The following is a 19,568-nucleotide window of genomic DNA, read 5'->3' as shown; positions in this document are numbered from 1 at the left end:
TTTCACAATGTAAATTGTTTTTCAAAATCCAATACAAAAATAATATGATAAAATAATAATTTAAATAAAATTGAAAACAAAAATTAGAATGTGATTGTTATTGGTTATTTTTCTCTTTAATTAAATGCTAGATTTATAAATGTTTTTTTAAATGTTTATCCTTTTAGGCAAAATTACTTACCATAAAAGACAGAATTACTTATTTATTCCCCTTTCTTTTGGTATTTTACGACTACAATCCCAAATCCTTTAACAAAAAAAAAAAAACGACTACAAATCCCATGATTTATTACTTTTTCAAAAGTAACCCAACCACTTATGGAATGCTAAATTAAAATTAAGACCTCCCAGATTATTAATTACAGATCCAACAAGTGCAGTTTCTAAATAAGTTTTCAAACTTAACATTGGGGTTTTATTGATTAATTTTGGAGAAGTTATTTTCTTTACAATTAGTTTTCTCTGATTTTCTCATAAAACAGAAACAGTTTTGTTGTATGAATACAAGAGTAGAACATACATAGAAAAAAACTCAGTTTCATGGGTATTTTACTCAGGGCATCTGCAACAAGCCTCTCATTTGTAAAGGAATATATCCTCAAAAATAAAAGGATGAAGAGGTGTTACTCCAACAATCATTCTCAACATTTTTTAGAAAAACTAGTATTTTAAACTTTAGTTCTTAATATTATCAACATTAACTATTCTTATTAAATTTTTAAAAGATCAATGAACATACTATTTGAACGTTACTAAAATAAAATAATTTTGAGAAAATGTATAATATATAGTCAAATATATTAAAATATATATAAAATATTAATAAATCATTTAATCAAATATTTTTAAAGAAAATATAAAGGAAATTTGGAGAAATACCTGTATATAAAAATATATTTTGAAAAATGTACCATTATATAATACTTTGGAAAACTACACTTACTCGTACTTCAAATTACCAAATTATCAATTAAAATCTTTATATTTATTTTAGCTTCTAAATATTTTGTAAATAAAAACACAAATAATTTAGAAACCATATACATTTGAAAAAAATGGAAATTTGCTCTTCTACACACAGCTTTCTCCATATTTAAAGAATGCCTGAAATTCCATACAATGGTACTTTTTATTGCTAGAGAGCAAGTTGTCTCATCATGTATACTATGCTAATTTCATAATTTTTTTTGGGTTTCCAGCAAATTGACTCAAATCATATTTTCAGCTTTTCTTTCCCATCAAAACCTTTTTTCAGTTTATTTCAAACAATTCTCCGTATCCTTGTTCTTAAGATTTAAAGAAAAACAAACCCGATTATTCAATAACACGAAGGTTTTACTAATAACTACATAATCACTTGTTCTGATTGAAAGACTTTGGTTCCGATGTACGATTGGATGCACATGAACAAACCCATATAAAATATAAGAAGTAAATGGTGGATTGGTATGTATTTTCTATTTTTCTACAATTTATTTATAGTATTTTTCTCTGACGAACACACATCAATCTAGGAATGAAATGAGTATTTTTATGAACTTTGTGAATCTAGATCACAGAAGAACTCTATGTGCAGACTTACAGATAATTTCTTATTGATTTTTTCTTTTTTTTTTTTGACAAAAGGTTTAAACGTATTTTTTTCACTGTTTTAAAATGTGTGATTGAATTCATTCATTATTTTACTAAATATACTAAGAATCGTCAACATGAACATATTTTTCATGTCAAAAACGTTTATTTGCTACAAACACACAGATAATAATAATATTTTGAAGTTTAATTTTAGTTATATTGTTTATTAATTACTTAGCTATTAAAAATTAATTACTAAATAAAACCAGGAAAAAAGTGTTTTATTATATGTAAAATAAAGTGTAATTTCAAAAAAATAAAAAGGTATTCTTCAAATTTGAAATCACAAATAGGGTGATTTTCAAATTATCTCAAACATAACGATAAATATTATAATATGATATATATAAAGTTATTCATGCAATTATAAAATATAAGTGTAAAGAATAAAATGAAAAAAATAAATAGTTTCTCAAAGAGAAGACATTGCACACACAAATTTAAAGATGTATTTTTCACTCTTTTAAAATTTAAAAGAATTAAAAGTTACTCTTTCCGTTTCATATTATTTGTCGCTCTAGGTTTATACTCTCAGATTAGAAAACATTTAATTTTACATATTTTCAAAATAAAAACACTATTACCAATACACCTAACTATATATTAACCAATTTACAAAATAGAGTAAAGAATATTATCAATAATTTTACATTGAAAATCGAAAACGACACTATTTTAAAACGGAAATTCTATTTTAAAACGATAAGTAATTCGAAACGGAGGAGTATCTTTTAGTAAAAAATTGTAAAACTCCTCTAAAATGAGGAGACAGAAGCTGTCGGCAATGTTAATTTTTTTTTTGATGTTAGGCAATGTTAAATTAAAGTTTTTTATAATTTTTATTTTAACGATAGAGCCGTAATCATCCGAGAGCTTTTTTTTTTTTTTTTTGCCATCTATATTTTATTATAAGGGACTAAGCTCACTGGAAAAAACCAAATACAAACAAACATAAACTAAAGCCCAAAAAACAAACAGGGCCAGTAATAAAACAAACAGTAAACGGGCTTGTAAACCTAGCCCACTAAAGGAACCCGCAACCCTAAACACGCCACACGTCACACCGCAGCGGAAGGGCGCCCACGTGTTGAGATCTCCCATCTCACCGAGCCACGCGTCACCTCGTCACTCACCGTGACCCACACACCCAGACAACGCCGGAACGGCCGAAAACACCACCGTTTTCGCCGGAATGACACCGGAATTGTAAGCGTCGCACCCCATCCTCCTCCTAATATCCTTCAAACGACGAGCATCAACATGTCAATCCCGAGATCTCATCCGTTGGACATATCCGATTCATTATCATAGAGAGGAGAGAGTCACGCCATCGAGAATCCCCAGACCGAGGATCAGAACCAGAAAACATAAAGCCGCCGACTACACCTACTAGCTATGTACCGCGGAGATAAGCCGACCGTCCGTTACCGAAGGGAAAAGGAAGAACGCCGGAGACAAAAAGCCAGACGACTAAGTGTATCGTCGCTGGAAGCAAGAGCCGGTCGGTTTACACCGAACCAGAGAAGAGCGCGAGAACAGAGGGCCCGACCGGCATCGTGGCTGAGAAAGCCCACCGACGCCGGTCAGGAAGCGGCGGAATCAAATCGAAAAGCCTAGAGAGAAGGGAGAGCGATTGAAGTTGGATAACTACTACTAGTGTTAAATTAAATTAGTAGCGTCAACCATCCGAGAGCTTCATAACATTTGCACCACATACAAATCCTTCAGAAAAAAAAAACATTTGCACCACATAAAATATTAGTCCTGTAAAATGTAGGGGTTCGCATGAAGGAGAATAACACAAGGAGGAGTTTTTGTAAGAAGGTTTTACCAAATGCGGAGCTGCCACGACAGTTGCTTCACCTGGACACATGTTACCAAGCTTGGGACAGGTGGCGTTGCGAAATGCCGTAACGTGATAGTGCGGACGCGCGTGAAGCAGGTCCCTGTCTGGTCCAAATGCTATGTTGGCGCGTCGGGCACGTGTTATGCTTAGTACTACAAAACACCTTATTGGAACTCTGCAGAGTGCAAAGTGCAAACCAAACGAAGACCACTTATTCCATTTATGTATATTCTATATTTATATGCACACACCGTAACACTTATTCATTTATTCGTCTCTCTTAATATCATCGTCTGAATAATTTTGAAAATCATTAATCCCTCCGTTTCAAATTATATGTCGTTCTAAAGGAAATTTTTTGTTTCAAAATAAGTATCGTTTTCGGTTTTCAATGCAAAATTTATTGATAATATTCTCTTTTCCATTTTTCTATTGGTTGATACATGGTTAGGTGTATTGGTAATAGTGTTTTTATTTTGGAAATATATAAAATTAAATGTTTTCTTAATCTGTGTGCATAAGGTTAAAACGACATGTAATATGAAACGGAGGGAGTATCTGTCTATTGCGACAATTTCTTAGTTGTCTGGAAAACGCATTTTTCTCCCTGAATCGTGATTCACTCATTAAACAGGAAATGATAAATCTTTGTATTATAAAAAATCGTAACTTGGGAGGTTGCCGTTACTGTCAAAGCGCCGTTAGCCGCGGCATATTATGATTATTGGGTGATATGTCAGGTCGGCTGACCTATCGTCTTTTCCATGAAACTTCGAGGAGAGCTTATTGGGGGTTCACGTGTCCGTCTTGACATTTACAATAACGCCGTCATCTCGTTTTCATTAATTTAATAAAGAAAGAATTATGCAATTTGGCGTTTTCGAAGTTTTATCGCCGCCCTTCACACACTAGCCACATTTCACATTCACTCGTTTTTTTTTCCATAAAAATAATAATACGAATTATATAATTACTGAAGTTTTTCTTAATAATTATTTAACGTCCCATTTCTAATTATACCGAATCATTCGGTACGAAAAGGTCACATAAGTTCAGTTTCAAAAAAAAAAAGGTCACATAAGTTTTGAATAAGGAAACCAAACATTTATAAAGTTAACATTTCAATAAAAAGAATATTATACGGGAAAATTTCAGAAGGAATGCTCCAATTAAGGTGGTGATTGGTAAAAACTGTGAGTACTGTACACATGTAATTTTAAATCTAAATCAATAATTCTAAAGCAATTATGCTTTACTAACATTTCTATGTTTACAGTAATTTAGAAAAAAACGTCTGTGGAAGTGCTTTAGAAAGAGTTTAGAAATCCAAATTTCTAAAGTTAAATTATATTAGCTTTCCAAAAAGGTTACATTTCATTTAACTTTTATTGAATGAATAAAGTCATGGTAGTGAATAAAGTCATATTTATTTGAGTATAAAATAGGTTTTCCAGTCGCACTAGTTTGATTACAGACTGATTTAATTATGCAAAAAAAATATTACAAAATTCTAAAAGATTATTAATTTATTTTATGAAACTTTTAAGAACTATCATTTTTCTTTATTCAATAAAATTAGATTAGTTCAAAATTTAATTTATATTTTTATATAGTGTTAACTGTTAAGTGCATTAAATAATATTAATCTATAGCTCATGTATACCAATCATGTCTTTTAAAAAAATCTACAGCTAAGATCTTTTAACCAAACATCTAGAGCCATAAAATCTAAAACTATGTCAAAAAGTTGATAGGTACACATAAAAAATTTAAAGCTATAACTTTTACCAGTCAGATCCTAAATTTTATTAATTTTTTTTTGATATTCAAGATTTTCCACTGTTAAATTTATTATCTTAATTAACTATTTGAATGAATTTGCTCAAAATCCTGAAAAAGTTGGATATTAGGGATTTACCATAGAAAATTTGGGGGATTTAGTGTGTGGAATGCAAATATGGTGAGTTTGGTGGGTAGGAAGTGCAATTATTCTAACTATTTTACTCATTTTAATACATAAAATTTTATGTGTCCATTTTAATATCCAATTATAGTATGTTTATTTAATCAAAATATTATTTTTTCCTTTTGAGTTTAATTTGTCGTTGTATAATAAAAAATCTAAAAATCGTTTTAGGTTGAAATATGCTTAGATGATAATATTTTTATTTTGAAAACATACAAATTTAAATATTTATTAATATACGTGTATACATATATAAATCTAAAATGACAAATAAAATGAAATGGAAGGAGTAATAGAATTCAATCAAAATTTAAGAATCTCCAAAATCTAAAAAAAAATATTAATACATTTTTATTTTTATTTAAGTTTTAAATACAAAATAACTAAATTATGGAAACTTTTCAAAATTTAGAAAACTTAAGTTTGAAGGAAAAAAATGTTTTCTATTTTAAAAACTAAATTTGATATTTAAAATTTAAAAATTTCATCACACAATTTAAGATTATCCACAATTTAGTTAATTTTATTTCTAAAACTTACAATGAAATTTTAAATACATTTTTTAAAAAAAAAAATTGGAGGTTTTAGTTTCATTTGAAAGTTAAAAATATTTTGCTTAAAATAAACACAACTTTGAGTTTTAAAATGGGCACAATTTTAAAAGTTTATATATTAAATTGAGAAAAATAATTAGTTAAGTACTGAATTGGATAGGGGGAAATTTTTGTACTAAAAACTTATCCAAATTAAGTTGAAACATTTTTATGAAATTTTCTCGATTATAGAGCTGAAAGTTTAGATCGATTTGTTTCATTAGGGAAACAAATAAAAGCCCAAACATAATTAAATGACATAGATATACTGTGTAATCTTTCTAATCAAATTAATTGCATGTTACTATCACATTAGGTTTGAAATACGCAATGTGTTAGCCTATTAAGTGCATAGATTCGTAATTAACAATCACCTTCCACGTAAACCTTAACAATAAAAACTTAGCATACGTGCTTATTCTATCGATGAATAAATTGTAACATAGGTGCTAAAACATGAATGAACCAATTGTAACTCCTCACTATATATAACGATCAAGATATTACCAAAAAAAACAAGACATAAACTAGCACAATGCAAAACAGTGAGAAACGAACTGTAAGTTCACGAGCGAGGATTCTCCTGTCCCTCCTCAAAGCCAACCCATTCCGTAAACTAACAACGGATGATGTCAATGCCAACCCCCCGCCGTTTAGCGTTTTCTGCGGTGGAACCGAAATCTACTCGTTCCCGGCGTCAGAGTCGGACGCAACGGAAAGAATTCAAGAAAATGTCAGACACTTCATAGGAAACTACATCTCTGTCTTCGTTGTCTTTTTCTTGATCTCTCTGTATAAGCAACCGATAGCGTTTCTTACGCTGCTTGCGAGTTTTCCGGTTAAGGATTATCTCGACCATTCGATTACTAAAAGAGGACTTGATCAAGCTTACCCCTTCATTCGTCGTTTACTTTTCTTCATTTCCAAAGCAGGTTGGTAATTTCTTATATAAATATTTCTTGTGAATGCAAGAATGTATAATGTAAAATTATTTAATGCATGTATCGATCATGTCGGAGTAACGTTTTTTATTTTGTAGTATTGACTATTCTTCTGATGCGTATGGAAGTTGTCATTGCTTTTTTCTTGTCTCTTCTTGCAGCTTACTTAGGTAAAAGCTCTAATCTCTTATCTTTGTGTTTTTTTTATGTGTGTGTGTGTCAGTGTCTGCGTATATTTGTATATGTAATGCGTTTATGTATGCTCTTTATTATTTTTAACAAAAATCTCATCCTCAAGAGATAATATACTTGGTTGTAGCTATGTTGTTACACGGATCCTTAAGGAAGTTGCGTGATTGAGAATTGGAATATTCTAAAAGACGTGGGTTTTCATAGGAGTTGTATAGTATGATAATTATTACATGTAATTTCTTACTGATCAAACTTTCAAGAAAGAAGGTTAGCAAGGAAATATAACTGATGATGATGGTATTCTCAGGAAAAGCTAACTGGTCTGTTTTTCTAGTGGAAACAATAGATAAAAATATTATCCTTATAGCCTTTGAGAATCATGAACAAGTAACATACAATAATACATATAATTACAAAATGTAACTACTCGACTTATTAGACAGCATACATTATATTACCCAGTAGAGTAAGAGAAGTGCATAGATAAAACGAGAGAAATAAGTATAATAGAAAATGTACTCACGATTCTTCAAGGTCGATAACTTTCATGGCAGCTTCTTTATTGAGGTCCTTATCGAACCTGGTAAGCAGCAGCAGCAGCAGCTCAGCATATAAATAAGAGAGCCTCGTATAGTTATTAGGCAGTCTTTTATTTCACACTAATGTAATTGTAAATATAGACCCCCAACACTTGATTCTTGCATGAATAATTGAAACCATTCGGACAGAATTGACCCAGTTCGTGATCCCAGTCAAATACAACAATCCGGGCCCCAGGTTAAATCAACTAGAGCTATCCCAGCTTAAGCCCATTTAATGACCCATGTAAACTATAATCATTCCGAGCAATCCCAGTTTAAACAACCGAGAAAACCGAAAGAAGTATCATAAGTAGGAGGAGCCAACCATAGTCTCCGCCTTAACATATTGTTAGGCCGGTGGATTTTCTCAGAACCGGACCAACCAAACCGAGCCGAAATTTTTTAGTTTTTGGTTTGGTTTTGATTATGAATTCGATTTGGTTTGGTAAGGTTTTGAAAATGATTCAGTTTCTGGTTCACTTTTTTGATTAAAAAATCAAAAATACTTGAACTTAACCATAAATATCTGTTTTCTAAAAAATTATATCGAATAAAATCGAAAATTAAAATTTTTGAAAATAAAAGTAAAAATTTACCAGAAGCCGAACTGAATAAATCTAAATTGAAAATACTCTAACCGAAAAGAAACGAATAAATTGATACTGCATGCCTAGTAATTTTCCTTTGCATCAATTACTTTCATCAATTCTTTGAAAAACATACTAGCATTTTAGTTACCATAAAAATAAGATCATAAAATATGCAGCCGTTTAATTTTTTTTTCTTTCAAATTTAGCAAACTAAGATAAGCTTATTTTATTTAAATCACCATTCCTTAATTCACGTATGTCAGTAAATTAATACACCTACTCTTCACTCTTGTTTCTGACTCTCTGGTTATCACAAAAGATAACAGTTAATAAAGATCAGAGTTGGTCAATGCGAAACAAAGACTCTTCAGAATTTCAGACCGAACAGACCAACTCTCTGTTCCTATTTTTCTATTTTCTTAATTTCAAGCACCTACATACTTCACGCGCTGCTTTTTTATTCTGTTTTGTGTAATTGACACGCCTACACACGATCACGTGCACACGTGACTCCTAAATCTCTTCTTCCTATATATATTCGGTTTGTCGTGCTCTCCCTCCTTAATCTACGTGCGTGTCACTCAACAGTAAAATGAATCTTTGGTCTAAAACAAAAATCTCAATTTTGACGACAACAAAATAAAAATCTTCAGTTTTTGATAGAAAATAATCAAATATACTTTAATAAACAAATTAGGATGTGCTTTTTAAAGTTAAGAAGATCCACTAAACATTTTTTTAAGTCCTTCAATTTAAAATAGATGAAGTAGTTGTGTAGTCCTATCACTAAGCATATAAATATATTTCTACATAATTAGTTTATTGAGAAAATGAAAACATAGTATCACTACACATATACACAAAATATAGTATATTTAATGTGGAAAATGTCGAGTGATCAACTATTGTCTAATTGTAACTTTAATCATAACAACACCAACAGTTTATCCACTCTAAAACATATGATTACCTTCTTTCAGAAAAGCAATAATAATTAATTATGAAATCATTTGTCAAAATAAAATATTAATTAATTATATTGACCAGCTGTTGATAATTGGATTAGATATAAAGCGAATTAAATGATTTATCACGAGTATATATTCACACATCTTTCACTTTCTTGGCCTAAGGGATGATAAAAACTTTTTCTGCAAAACTTTAACCTTGTGTTCAATTCGTTACTAATTACCAATTTTGAGAATTATATATTTATTATTTGTTAACTATACCAACCCCAAGAAATTCGTATTTTGTTGCTAGATTGTCAAGATTTTACTAACAAAGTAGTCAGAACTAAAATAACAGAATATTATTTTTTCCATATAAAATATGGTATACCTTTCCGGTTTAGAAAAAATATGTTTTCTATATAATTATGTAGTCCAATAGGGTTTAGGAAAATTACTTTTCGTTTTTTTATTATAAGTAATTATAAAACATTTTAGATCCGTTTTTCGATTTAGGAAAATTACATTTTTTTGCAACGGATTGTTCTCAATTGGTGAAGATGGTTTCGGAATCAGAAGAGTGACCGGCGTTTGCAAATTATTTAGAAGGCATCAGAAGTCTCAAAAGAAGTTTTCACAGCTCGGAGATTATTCATATATCAAGGACACAAAACAAAAAGGTGGATAGCTTAGCACGCGGTGTGAGGCAACAGTCGTCGTTTACTGTCCATATGGATACAGAGCTACCAGTTTGGTTTACAGAGTCCACATGAGTCTGTAATCTGGTCGACAAAAAAAAAAAAAAAATTACATTTTCCGAAAACACATAGTAATCGTTTCTTTAAACATACAAGATCACTAAAACATACGAGATCACTAAACGAGTATGCAAATGTCTTTATTATAACACATAACAAGGATCAATTCGAGACTCAAGCGTAAAACACATCGTAATAGTTTCTTTAAACATACAAGATCACTAAAACATACGAGATCACTAAACGAGTATGCAAATGTCTTATTACATTAGCAGATAGGCATCCTTTATATGAAAACATAAAGGTACTAGACTTTTGTACTTATATACTGGGGTAGTATCTACTCTTCTTGACATGGTTACATACTTAGATGCCATTATTTGGATAACAAGAGAATGTAGATATAGAACATAAGTAGATGACAAAATAGAGTGAGCGAGTGTGTTATATAATGGTAGACGAAGGAGTATGCAACTGTCTTATTACATTTGCGGATAGGCATCCTTTATATGAAAACATAAAAGGTACTAGACTTTTATCGTTATATAATGGTATAGGATTCACTGTTCTTAACATGATTAGAGGCCATTATTTGGATAACAAGAGAATGTAGATATAGAAGAGAGATGACAGAAGAGAGGGAGCGGATGTATTTATATATGTTTACCTGATCTGTGGTCGCTTGAATGATGAGTTGGTCGTAGGAAGTTTCATGTCTACCCTGTTTCTTTCTTGAGTCTGGATCAGTTGACCACTTAACCCTCTCCGGCCTGCTCCTTCTCCACAACCGTCACCTGAAATCTTCCTTCTTCTCTCATTGTGTCCAGCTAGGCGCCTCCGGCAACTTCTTTTAGCTTCATCAAACTCTGGTAGCTCATGAAACCTGGTCAAACCCAACCCAAGCCCAAAATGTCAAATTGAAACACAAACTCCTTCTCAATAAAATTTAGAAAGTAATATAGAAGGAAGAAAGATACCTGCTGCATTGTTGACAAAAACGTCGCTTGGCGCCTGCAACAGTTGCAGCAGATGCCTTTGCATGAACTTCACAGACTTTGTGTCTACGGTAATACTGCTTGGCATCAGTTAAGTTAGAAGTGCACCTATCGACCTGGCATAGCCGCGATGGACCACGGTCTGTGTTAGTACCCCTTGCTCTCTCCATCACTCCCTTCCTTTTGTCTTCATCTCCTCCATCCTCCTCTTCTTCATCCATGCCATTCTCCCATTCTTGTTCAGCATGGTTGGAGACTATAGCCTTGTCTTTTACGTAACTCCAGCCTTGTGATCTCTCCATTTCTGGTAAGCTTTTAAGTTGTAGCCTTGAGAAGATGGTGGTGGAACTATGGTTAAGACTAAGCAATGCTGATAATGGATGGGCTTGGGGTTTAGAGTGAATGTGTTCTGAAGTGTTTAAAAAGGGGAAGAAAAGTCGGGAGATGGACCACTGTGTCCTTATATGCTTCTCTCATGGAATAAGTACTTGATAATTACGATGTGGTCATCTATTGTTTAGACTTTGGACCCATCTAGACGAGGCATTCACGGTTAGCTTAGGATTAGAGGGAAAATGTTACGGTTGAGTTTAAAAGTCTGTGTCTTTTTATTATATGCTGGTTTGTATTTGGTTTTAACTTGCCTTGTCTGTGCTATTTGATGTTGGCAGCATGAATATTGTCTGTTCTGGACCATGGCATATGAACGCGTTTAGTAGATGCATGCAAACTTTATTTTTCTTTCTTTCTTTCTTTCTAAGCATTTATCATTTACCAATAAAGATTCAATTTTTGTGGGAAATCAAAATTACATATCAAAAGATGAAAAATAAACAATTGGGGTCCCTTTAGATGGAGGGTCAACACTTGAGACCTATTTTGGATAGAGAGTTCGTGATGTTTAAGGTTTAAAGTTTAGCTACTCAAAAGAGACTTTCTTCACACAGTAATAACACCATAAAGTAACAAAATCGTTTTTTTCTATTTGTTTTGTTTTGCTTTGATAAGAGAAGAAGAGACTCCTCGGCATATTACATTGATCATTACTCTTTGCTGATCACTGAATCAAGTAATATGCCGAGGAGTCTCTTCTTCTCTTATCAAAGCAAAACAAAACAAATAGAAAAAAACGATTTTGTTACTTTCCAACCATATATGGACATGTTTCTATGTGGACATAAAAGTTAATAGTTGAAGCCCTTTCTTCTTTTCATTAACATACATTACAACAGTGTACGAAAGAGAAAGAGTTAGAAGTAGTGGGTAGTGAAAGAGACGGGACATAAAAGGTTTCACATGCCAAATTGTACTCATGTCTTAAATTTAATCATCTATGACTTTAAGCTTTTGAGGGTTTGCAAAGCTGCTCTTGTTTGTATACAAAGATGTTTTTTTTTTGAAAGAAACTTTTATGTATACAAAGATGTTGTCCCTTCTTTTTCTCACATCTCCCTTTGATTCTCTCCTTCATCTTCAATTTTTTTGCCCTGCTTAAGAAAAATACATATTTTAGCACACCAAAAAGAATGTGCATATAGGTGAACATATGACTTTTGGTTTTGTAAGCTGTTGTGTGAGCGAGAAGTGATTCTTTTAGAAGTTTTGTGAAGAACAAAGTAAAAAGGGGTAGAATATGATAAGTCAATGCTCGTCTCTGTCTGGTCGGTACCAGTTTCAAAGTCTTGGCCCTACGTAAAAGATTGTTCCTAAAATCGAACCTAAATGCTATTATATTAATCTAGGAAGTGGAGAATAATATATCGGCAAGAGCCAATACTCGAGTCGTTCTCAGAAAAGAAAAAAGAGTCAATACTTGAGTCCTTGCTTGTCAGTCATAAAGAATGTCTCTAGTGTCGCTTTTTGTCATTTATAACGTTAGAAAACAAAACGCAAGTAGATATCAGAGATGCCTCTGTTCCGTTTTCGGCTCCACTTGTCTCCTACATAGCAAAGGGAATTTGTTCTGCTTATTTGTCATAGATGAAGATGCCCGAAGCTAAATATGATCCAGCTGTGTTCATACCCAAACTTAACCCACTATCAAACACTTCGGACATTTGTTTACCATACACGCTTGATTATCGTATCGTTATTTGCATGCATACACCTTATATTCTTATTATTCTTTCCTTTAATATTAGTTGAGGAGATTGTGCGTTTATGTTTGTACATATGCAATTTTTGAAGATTTGTGTAAACTTCAAAACGTTTGTTAGTGTTAACTAATAAAAAAAAACAGTGTTAAATCAAATCTAGTAACGGTTAATTCATTACCCCTTCACGAGTAACATCCCACTGAAACAAACAAATAAAAAAGACAATAGTCACCCTAACAAATTATTTCACGGTGACTTATCTTCGCCGCAGGTTTGCTGAACCAGCTCCTCCACGCCTCTATACTCCGTAGTGTCGACAGGCTGCCTAACATCCTTCAATTCCACCGCCACCTTGTCTTCTTGAATCCTGTCGCTGTCGTCGCATCCCCCGCAACCGCTTCGCTGATGTTCTGACCTGTTTCCTTGGCCGCTTTCCAGGCGCCGTCCATCGCGTCCTTCATGTTTTCTCCGGCGTTCAAGGCTGCATCCGTCGCTTTCTTCACCCCTTCCTTTGCCTTGTCTGATACGTAAGTCGTTGTAGACCTATATGTTTGTTGAACCTTGCTCGTTCTGACGGTCTCTCATGCTCTATAGATAATTAATATACGGATGATTAGCTTTAATACCAATTCAAGATATATCAGGAAAGAAAAAAATGATGCATTCTTAGATAACAAAGTTTTGGAAGAAGCATAGCTATTATCTTTAATTTTTGGTATATGTAATCATCAAAATTTCAAAATGTTAAACTCAAAATGAAATATTAAATGGACATGCCTCCGTTTGCCTAAAAGCGGTGAAGAAGCGGTCGAACCGGGAGGTAGCTTGTCGGAGGACATAACCGGAGATATCTTGTTACTTTTTGTGTACTTGATTTTTACTTAAACTGTTGCCTTCCCACATTATCTCAACTGCTTATGAAGTCAGCTAAGATCCAAAGCTTTCCGAAGTTAGTGAAAAGGTGAATGTGGATGACTAGTCCAACGACACGTGGATAGTGTACGACACGTTTACTAGTTGATGTGTTCTGTTTTGACATGTGCTCATATTGACCTACTAAAGACCAAGCTTGTCCATGTTATTAGGCCGTTCTAAATGTTTCCCACTGAAACTAGTTGGGTCACTAGAGATCAGGCCCCGCTTATGAAGAAAAGCTGGCAAATGAACCGGGTCACAGTAACACAGGGTGGCTACTGGCTACTAAGGAAGACATTGACAGTGGAATTAAACATGGCACAAGCCACCCGATGGGTCCTCTGGAGTTAGCTGACTTGATCGGTCTAGATTGACGTGTGCTGCATCAGGGATTTGTGGATTCAACGTTAACGCACCTTGTCCTCTTGTCGTTCAATACGTTGATGCTGGAAGATTAGGATAAAATCAAATCAATAAAAAATGAGGATCATGTGACTTCTAATACAAGAACGCTAAATGATGTATATTGTTCCTTTTGTTTCTTGATAGATATGAAATGTGACGAAGATATTTAGGAGATAATGATGAAAATCATCACATGATAACTTATATATAAGTTGATGATGCAAAGAATAACTAGTCAAATAGCTAAAGACAAATCTCTGTTGACAAAACAAAATAGCAAAAGACAATTCATTTGCAACATTTACTATTAGTCTATTTAGTGTGTTTGGTCGGTAACTTTTGAATGACAGAATGACACTTGGACCACAGTTTCGTAAATATTTTACCGATCAATAAAATATTACGGAATAAAAAAGCAAAAACATAAATAGAAAGTTCATTAAGTGTGGAACAGTGAGTTTTAATAAATTATGGTAGAAAATTTTACAAAATCAACATTTTTCATATTAATAAATTATATGTTAATATTATCTTAAATTTTAAAATACATAACAATAAATTTTTAATGATAAATAGTTATGTTGTAAATAAAATTATATTATAATTTGTATATTACTAAATGTCAATCTATTATTAAAACAGATTAAAATATAAGCTAGATATTTATAATAAGAACTAAAATATTTTTTAAAAATTTTGGTTGTTTTCACATTTTATAATAATTAATTTAATTATTTATATTTTTATTTATTATAACAAATTGAATACCATATAAAATAGTTTGATCAATTTAATATGTATTTTACTATTCTACAAATTTAAAAACTTTCTGTGATTTAATTAATATTTTAATATCTCAACTATTTTCTGTGATTAATTCTGAGATTAATCAATAATTATTTATTGAGCCATTATCTTAATTAAAAGTTTAATCTTCAAACGGATTAATAATAGGTTGTTTTTTTTTGAATTATACGGAGGTATTTTAGCTCCGTATAAGTGATCCAAATTAGTTATATATTGTCACGTGTCGGTCATTTATTTCTGGCGATGCCAAAATTCAAACCCAAATGACAGAACTTACGGCTGTGAGTCTTTTACCACTAGAACTAAAAGGTCCGGTTTAAAATTGTATTTTCCTTTGAACGTTCTTTTCTTATTATTATATACTTTTGTATAATTTAAACTGTACGTTGGTTTATATATATAAAACTGGAGAGCATCTTCTTATCTTTGACTTCTCTCATATTCTTCATTTTATTTTATACTATTCTGAATTGACACATTCTTGGCAACACAGTAAAAGTGTAAGACGAAACAAAGATTGAACAGAGCAAAGTTAAAAACGAAAGTTACAGTGGCAGTAAAACTTATTAACATTCTCTCTCGCCTCTCCTCAAGAAGTTCGATTCTCCGGCGACGCCGCCGATACTCTCGGAGAAGCCACCGGAAACAACGGCAGAAGCTGCGGCTCAGATTCTCTCGGAGTTGTAATCGGCGACCGATGCAAGTAATAGCCCTTTTCCGACATCGCTCTCTCTTCCTCCGACAATGGCGACATCCTGTCGAAAGTGTCGCAGTCGTTCCCCTCGCCGCCGCCGTGTTTCAGCGGCGTCACGGGACTGTTCAGTGCTAGCTTCGGGAAGTCAAGACAGCTAGGCGACAGAATCTCCTGGTTTCTCGGAGAGAATCTCGGGCTCCCCGCACCACCGTTCCCGCCGCCGATCATGAGCGTATTGATCATGAGGCTGTTCCTGTGAGATCTCCTCTCGTAGAGTTTGTTACCTGAGTGTTTCTTCGGCTGTGCTGTTTTGATCGGTGGAATCACGAAGTTACTTTTGCCGGAAGGAGTCGGAGGAGGAGGACGCGGCGAGTCCGGGGATCTCGGGGAGGAGCTTCCGGTGAGCATCTGGACGACTTGCTTGAAAGAGGAAGTGTCTGCTTGGACAAAAGTTGTCGGGTAATGATCAGATCTGGTTATGATGTGTTGATGTAAAGATCCATTGATGATGGAAGAGGAAGCTGATGAAGAAGAAGTGGAAGATGGGGTTCTTGAATCTCCTTGTTTTGTTGCAATCTCCATTACTGTTTTATCCTTTTGGAAACTCTAACGTTTTTTTATTTGTGAGCTTGAGTGAAAGAGAAAGAAGACGATGGAATTAAATGGATGTCTCCTTCTTAAGGTTTTGGGGATTATAAAAGAAGCGGATTGGTTGGTTTTTTGTAATTTGGAATCTTTCTTTATGGAAAATAAAAAAAAATATTGTAATAAAATATACAAACAAATTAAAGAGATTAAAGTTGACATGAAGATTTGTGCCCAGGGAATCAAAAGATGTTTTTATTAGGCAATTTAAAAATTCTTACTTTGAATTTGTCTGCCATAGCGCATAAAGTAATTGCAAATTAAAATGAAAGAAGTGAATTTTGTCTTTACTAGACTAATATTGAAATCTATAAAAAAAAATTGAATTTTATAATTTTATATACTATTCTTTTTTTTTTGAATTGAATGTTAAATTGAATTCAAAAGAAAAAGACTATTTTTACATCAAGTATAACCTTATCTAAAAATGTTTTCAAAAGCGAAATACAATATCAAAAATCTTTTACTCCAAATTTTTTTTAGTTCTCTTTGGTAGAGAACCAAGTAGCCATCCCGCCTTCATACTCCTTGTCTGCTCCTCTCTGTATAGTGGTAAATCTGTTCCTCATATTCTTGTCCAAACTTCTGATTAACAGCGTTTCAGGAAATTGAGTTTCACCATGTCTTCTTCTATTCTTTTCTTTCCAAATAGCATGAATTGTAGACTCAGACATATACTTAGCAATGACCCAGAGTCACCCTGCTCCAGTTTGAAGGCCTCGCAACAAGCCTCACAATACTATCTCAATCAGCTGTATACTGAACTTTCATCACACCTTTCATAAGAGTTCTTCATATTTGTGACGAGTATACACACTCAAAGAACTAAGTGCTTTGCTGTCTCCAAAGGTTCCTGACAAAAACTGCAAGATGCATTTGTGTTTACATTCCAACTCCTCATTTTATCACCCGTTGAGAGTTTCCCCTTCATGGGCAACCAAACGATAAATGAGAACTGGGAGTAGCATACTTGAACCATACCACCTGATACCAATCACAGACTTGATATTTCTCTCTATATTCATCCACGTTTCTTTAGTAGAGAATCTACTTTTATACTTTCCATTTCCATTCATCCACAGCGAAACATCTTCCTCATGGGTTAAATTAGATTTGTACTTCTATATCTCATCCTCAACTCTGTCTAATATCGGGATTCGATGCTACCTTCTTTTATACACTATTCAGAGAAGGCTGCATAAATAAATCCAAAACTTTATCGAATAAACAAATTATATTTGATATACACTCAAGAGGTTTATTTTAAAAGAAGAAAAGTTGGCAACATAAATGTCTTTTCTTTTTGCAAAAACAAAAAAGGAGGTTCATTCGTAATACCCCTCTCCGCTAATGTAATTAATCTTTGTGTATGCATACATACATGATACACGTATATGATATTATGAATATAAAGGATTATCGTATTCGGGAAATGTTTCACATACACCAATCAAAGTCGTACACAAACACATGTGTTGTGTTTGTACATAATGTATGCGTGTGGGTATGACATCGACGTATCAAAATTTCGTTTGTGATTACAAATGAAAGAAACTTCGAGTTCTTTCTCTTAGTGGAAACTGTGGACTATATATATATCAAAAACCATATGCGATGTTACATATCATTATACATTTACGGGTTGATAAAACTATGTAGACCTGGACACAAATCAGATATTTGAATTTTTAAAGTATTTGTAATTTGCTTCGTATATTACAGATATCTATTTTTTTATTTGTTTTGCTTCAAAAAATACGGATATCCGCAAAAACGGATATCCGGAAAATAAATTAATATTTGCAGATATTTACGGATATTTCATATGTTTTGATTTACACAAATAATCTTGAAAATTTGATACAAGTTTGTTTTGTAAAAATATTTTTTTTGCATGATATATAAGATACAAATTAAAAGAAATAGTGAATGTACATATTTTCTAACTTTTTTAAACTTAGTTAACAATTATAGTTAACACAAAACTTAAAAAGTTATAATTATCATAAATTTTTTTTCTTTTTATGTGATACTTTAATATAAGTAACAATATGAATAGAATTTGTCAAATCATGTGTTAGAATAATAATAATATAATTTTATACATTTAAAACTTTAAATATAATCAAGATATACATGTATTTACAATTTTATATATTATGAGATCGGATATCCGCTTTCCAAAATTTAATATTTGTGATTTGCTTCGATTTCAACGGATATTGTTTTTTAATATTTGATTTGCTTCGAAAATTTACGGATATTCGAAATTTTCGGATCAAATCAAAGCAAAAATGAATCCAATTAAATTTAACGGATAAAATATCCAGTCTTAAAATCATGTACATTTACAAGAAAAAGGTAGAGACTACATTTAGCATAAATGAAAAATAGACAAATAATGAATTAGTCGAAGTTTGAAGACATATAATGCTAAGTACATGTCTCAAATTTAATATTTAATTCAAAAAAAAAAAAAATTGTTCATTTTCCTTTTTCTCTACGACTCGTTCGCAGAAGTGGACTTTTGTTAAAACAAATTTAAAGAAAAAGTCTTGTCAATGTATATTTCTTATTAATTTCCACCAGAATAAGTCTTGTCAATGTATATTTCTTAATTTGAACAAAAATCTTTTGTGCAAGATACAGTTTAGACTGGCTCCTTTTAGAAACGAAGAAAAAAGAAAGATGCGACAGGCGTGCATGTATCGAGACTCGAACCCTAATGTGAATCTATCTTATTAAAACAAAAACATTTTGTTGGACCTAACATTTATTTTATAAGTTTTTAAATTAAATACACCTTTATACTTTATAGTTAAACCTACATTAAATCACTAATGTTACTTTCTTTATACTACTATCCATATTTCCAAACAAATACTTATTTCTTTGTACTACTATCAATGTTTCTAAACAATATATTTTTTATACTACTATCAATGTTTCCAGACAATAC

The 19,568-nt window shown here is 32.3% G+C and overlaps 3 protein-coding genes and 1 pseudogene across 3 annotated transcripts; 1 reads left to right on the top strand and 3 right to left on the bottom strand.

Annotated features, from left to right (window-relative positions):
• Positions 1 to 6,575: 6,575 nt before the first annotated feature.
• Positions 6,576 to 6,980, top strand: LOC108807645 (PRA1 family protein H-like). The gene has a single exon (XM_018579909.2). The coding sequence runs from the start codon at positions 6,576 to 6,578 to the stop codon at positions 6,978 to 6,980; it is 405 nt and encodes a 134-aa protein (XP_018435411.2).
• A 3,390-nt stretch (positions 6,981 to 10,370) lies between these two features.
• Positions 10,371 to 11,454, bottom strand: LOC130496347 (squamosa promoter-binding-like protein 5). Its single transcript, XM_056988361.1, has 2 exons — positions 11,030 to 11,454; positions 10,371 to 10,935 (listed from the first exon to the last, which is right to left on the bottom strand). The coding sequence occupies exons 1-2, from the start codon at positions 11,347 to 11,349 to the stop codon at positions 10,716 to 10,718; spliced, it is 540 nt and encodes a 179-aa protein (XP_056844341.1). The 5' UTR covers positions 11,350 to 11,454; the 3' UTR covers positions 10,371 to 10,715.
• Positions 11,455 to 13,293: 1,839 nt separating this feature from the next.
• On the bottom strand, positions 13,294 to 13,982 carry LOC108807641 (uncharacterized; annotated as a pseudogene).
• Positions 13,983 to 15,690: 1,708 nt separating this feature from the next.
• Positions 15,691 to 16,641, bottom strand: LOC130495892 (VQ motif-containing protein 19-like). The gene has a single exon (XM_056987477.1). It carries the CDS (start codon positions 16,544 to 16,546, stop codon positions 15,860 to 15,862), a length of 687 nt encoding a protein of 228 aa, XP_056843457.1. The 5' UTR covers positions 16,547 to 16,641; the 3' UTR covers positions 15,691 to 15,859.
• Positions 16,642 to 19,568: the final 2,927 nt, after the last annotated feature.

The sequence above is a fragment of the Raphanus sativus genome, chromosome 6, assembly GCF_000801105.2.
Source record: "Raphanus sativus cultivar WK10039 chromosome 6, ASM80110v3, whole genome shotgun sequence".
In the NCBI taxonomy this organism is placed as follows: Eukaryota; Viridiplantae; Streptophyta; class Magnoliopsida; order Brassicales; family Brassicaceae; genus Raphanus; species Raphanus sativus.
The sequence above is the reverse complement of the archived record's forward strand: the minus strand, read 5'-3'. Positions and strand labels throughout refer to the sequence as shown.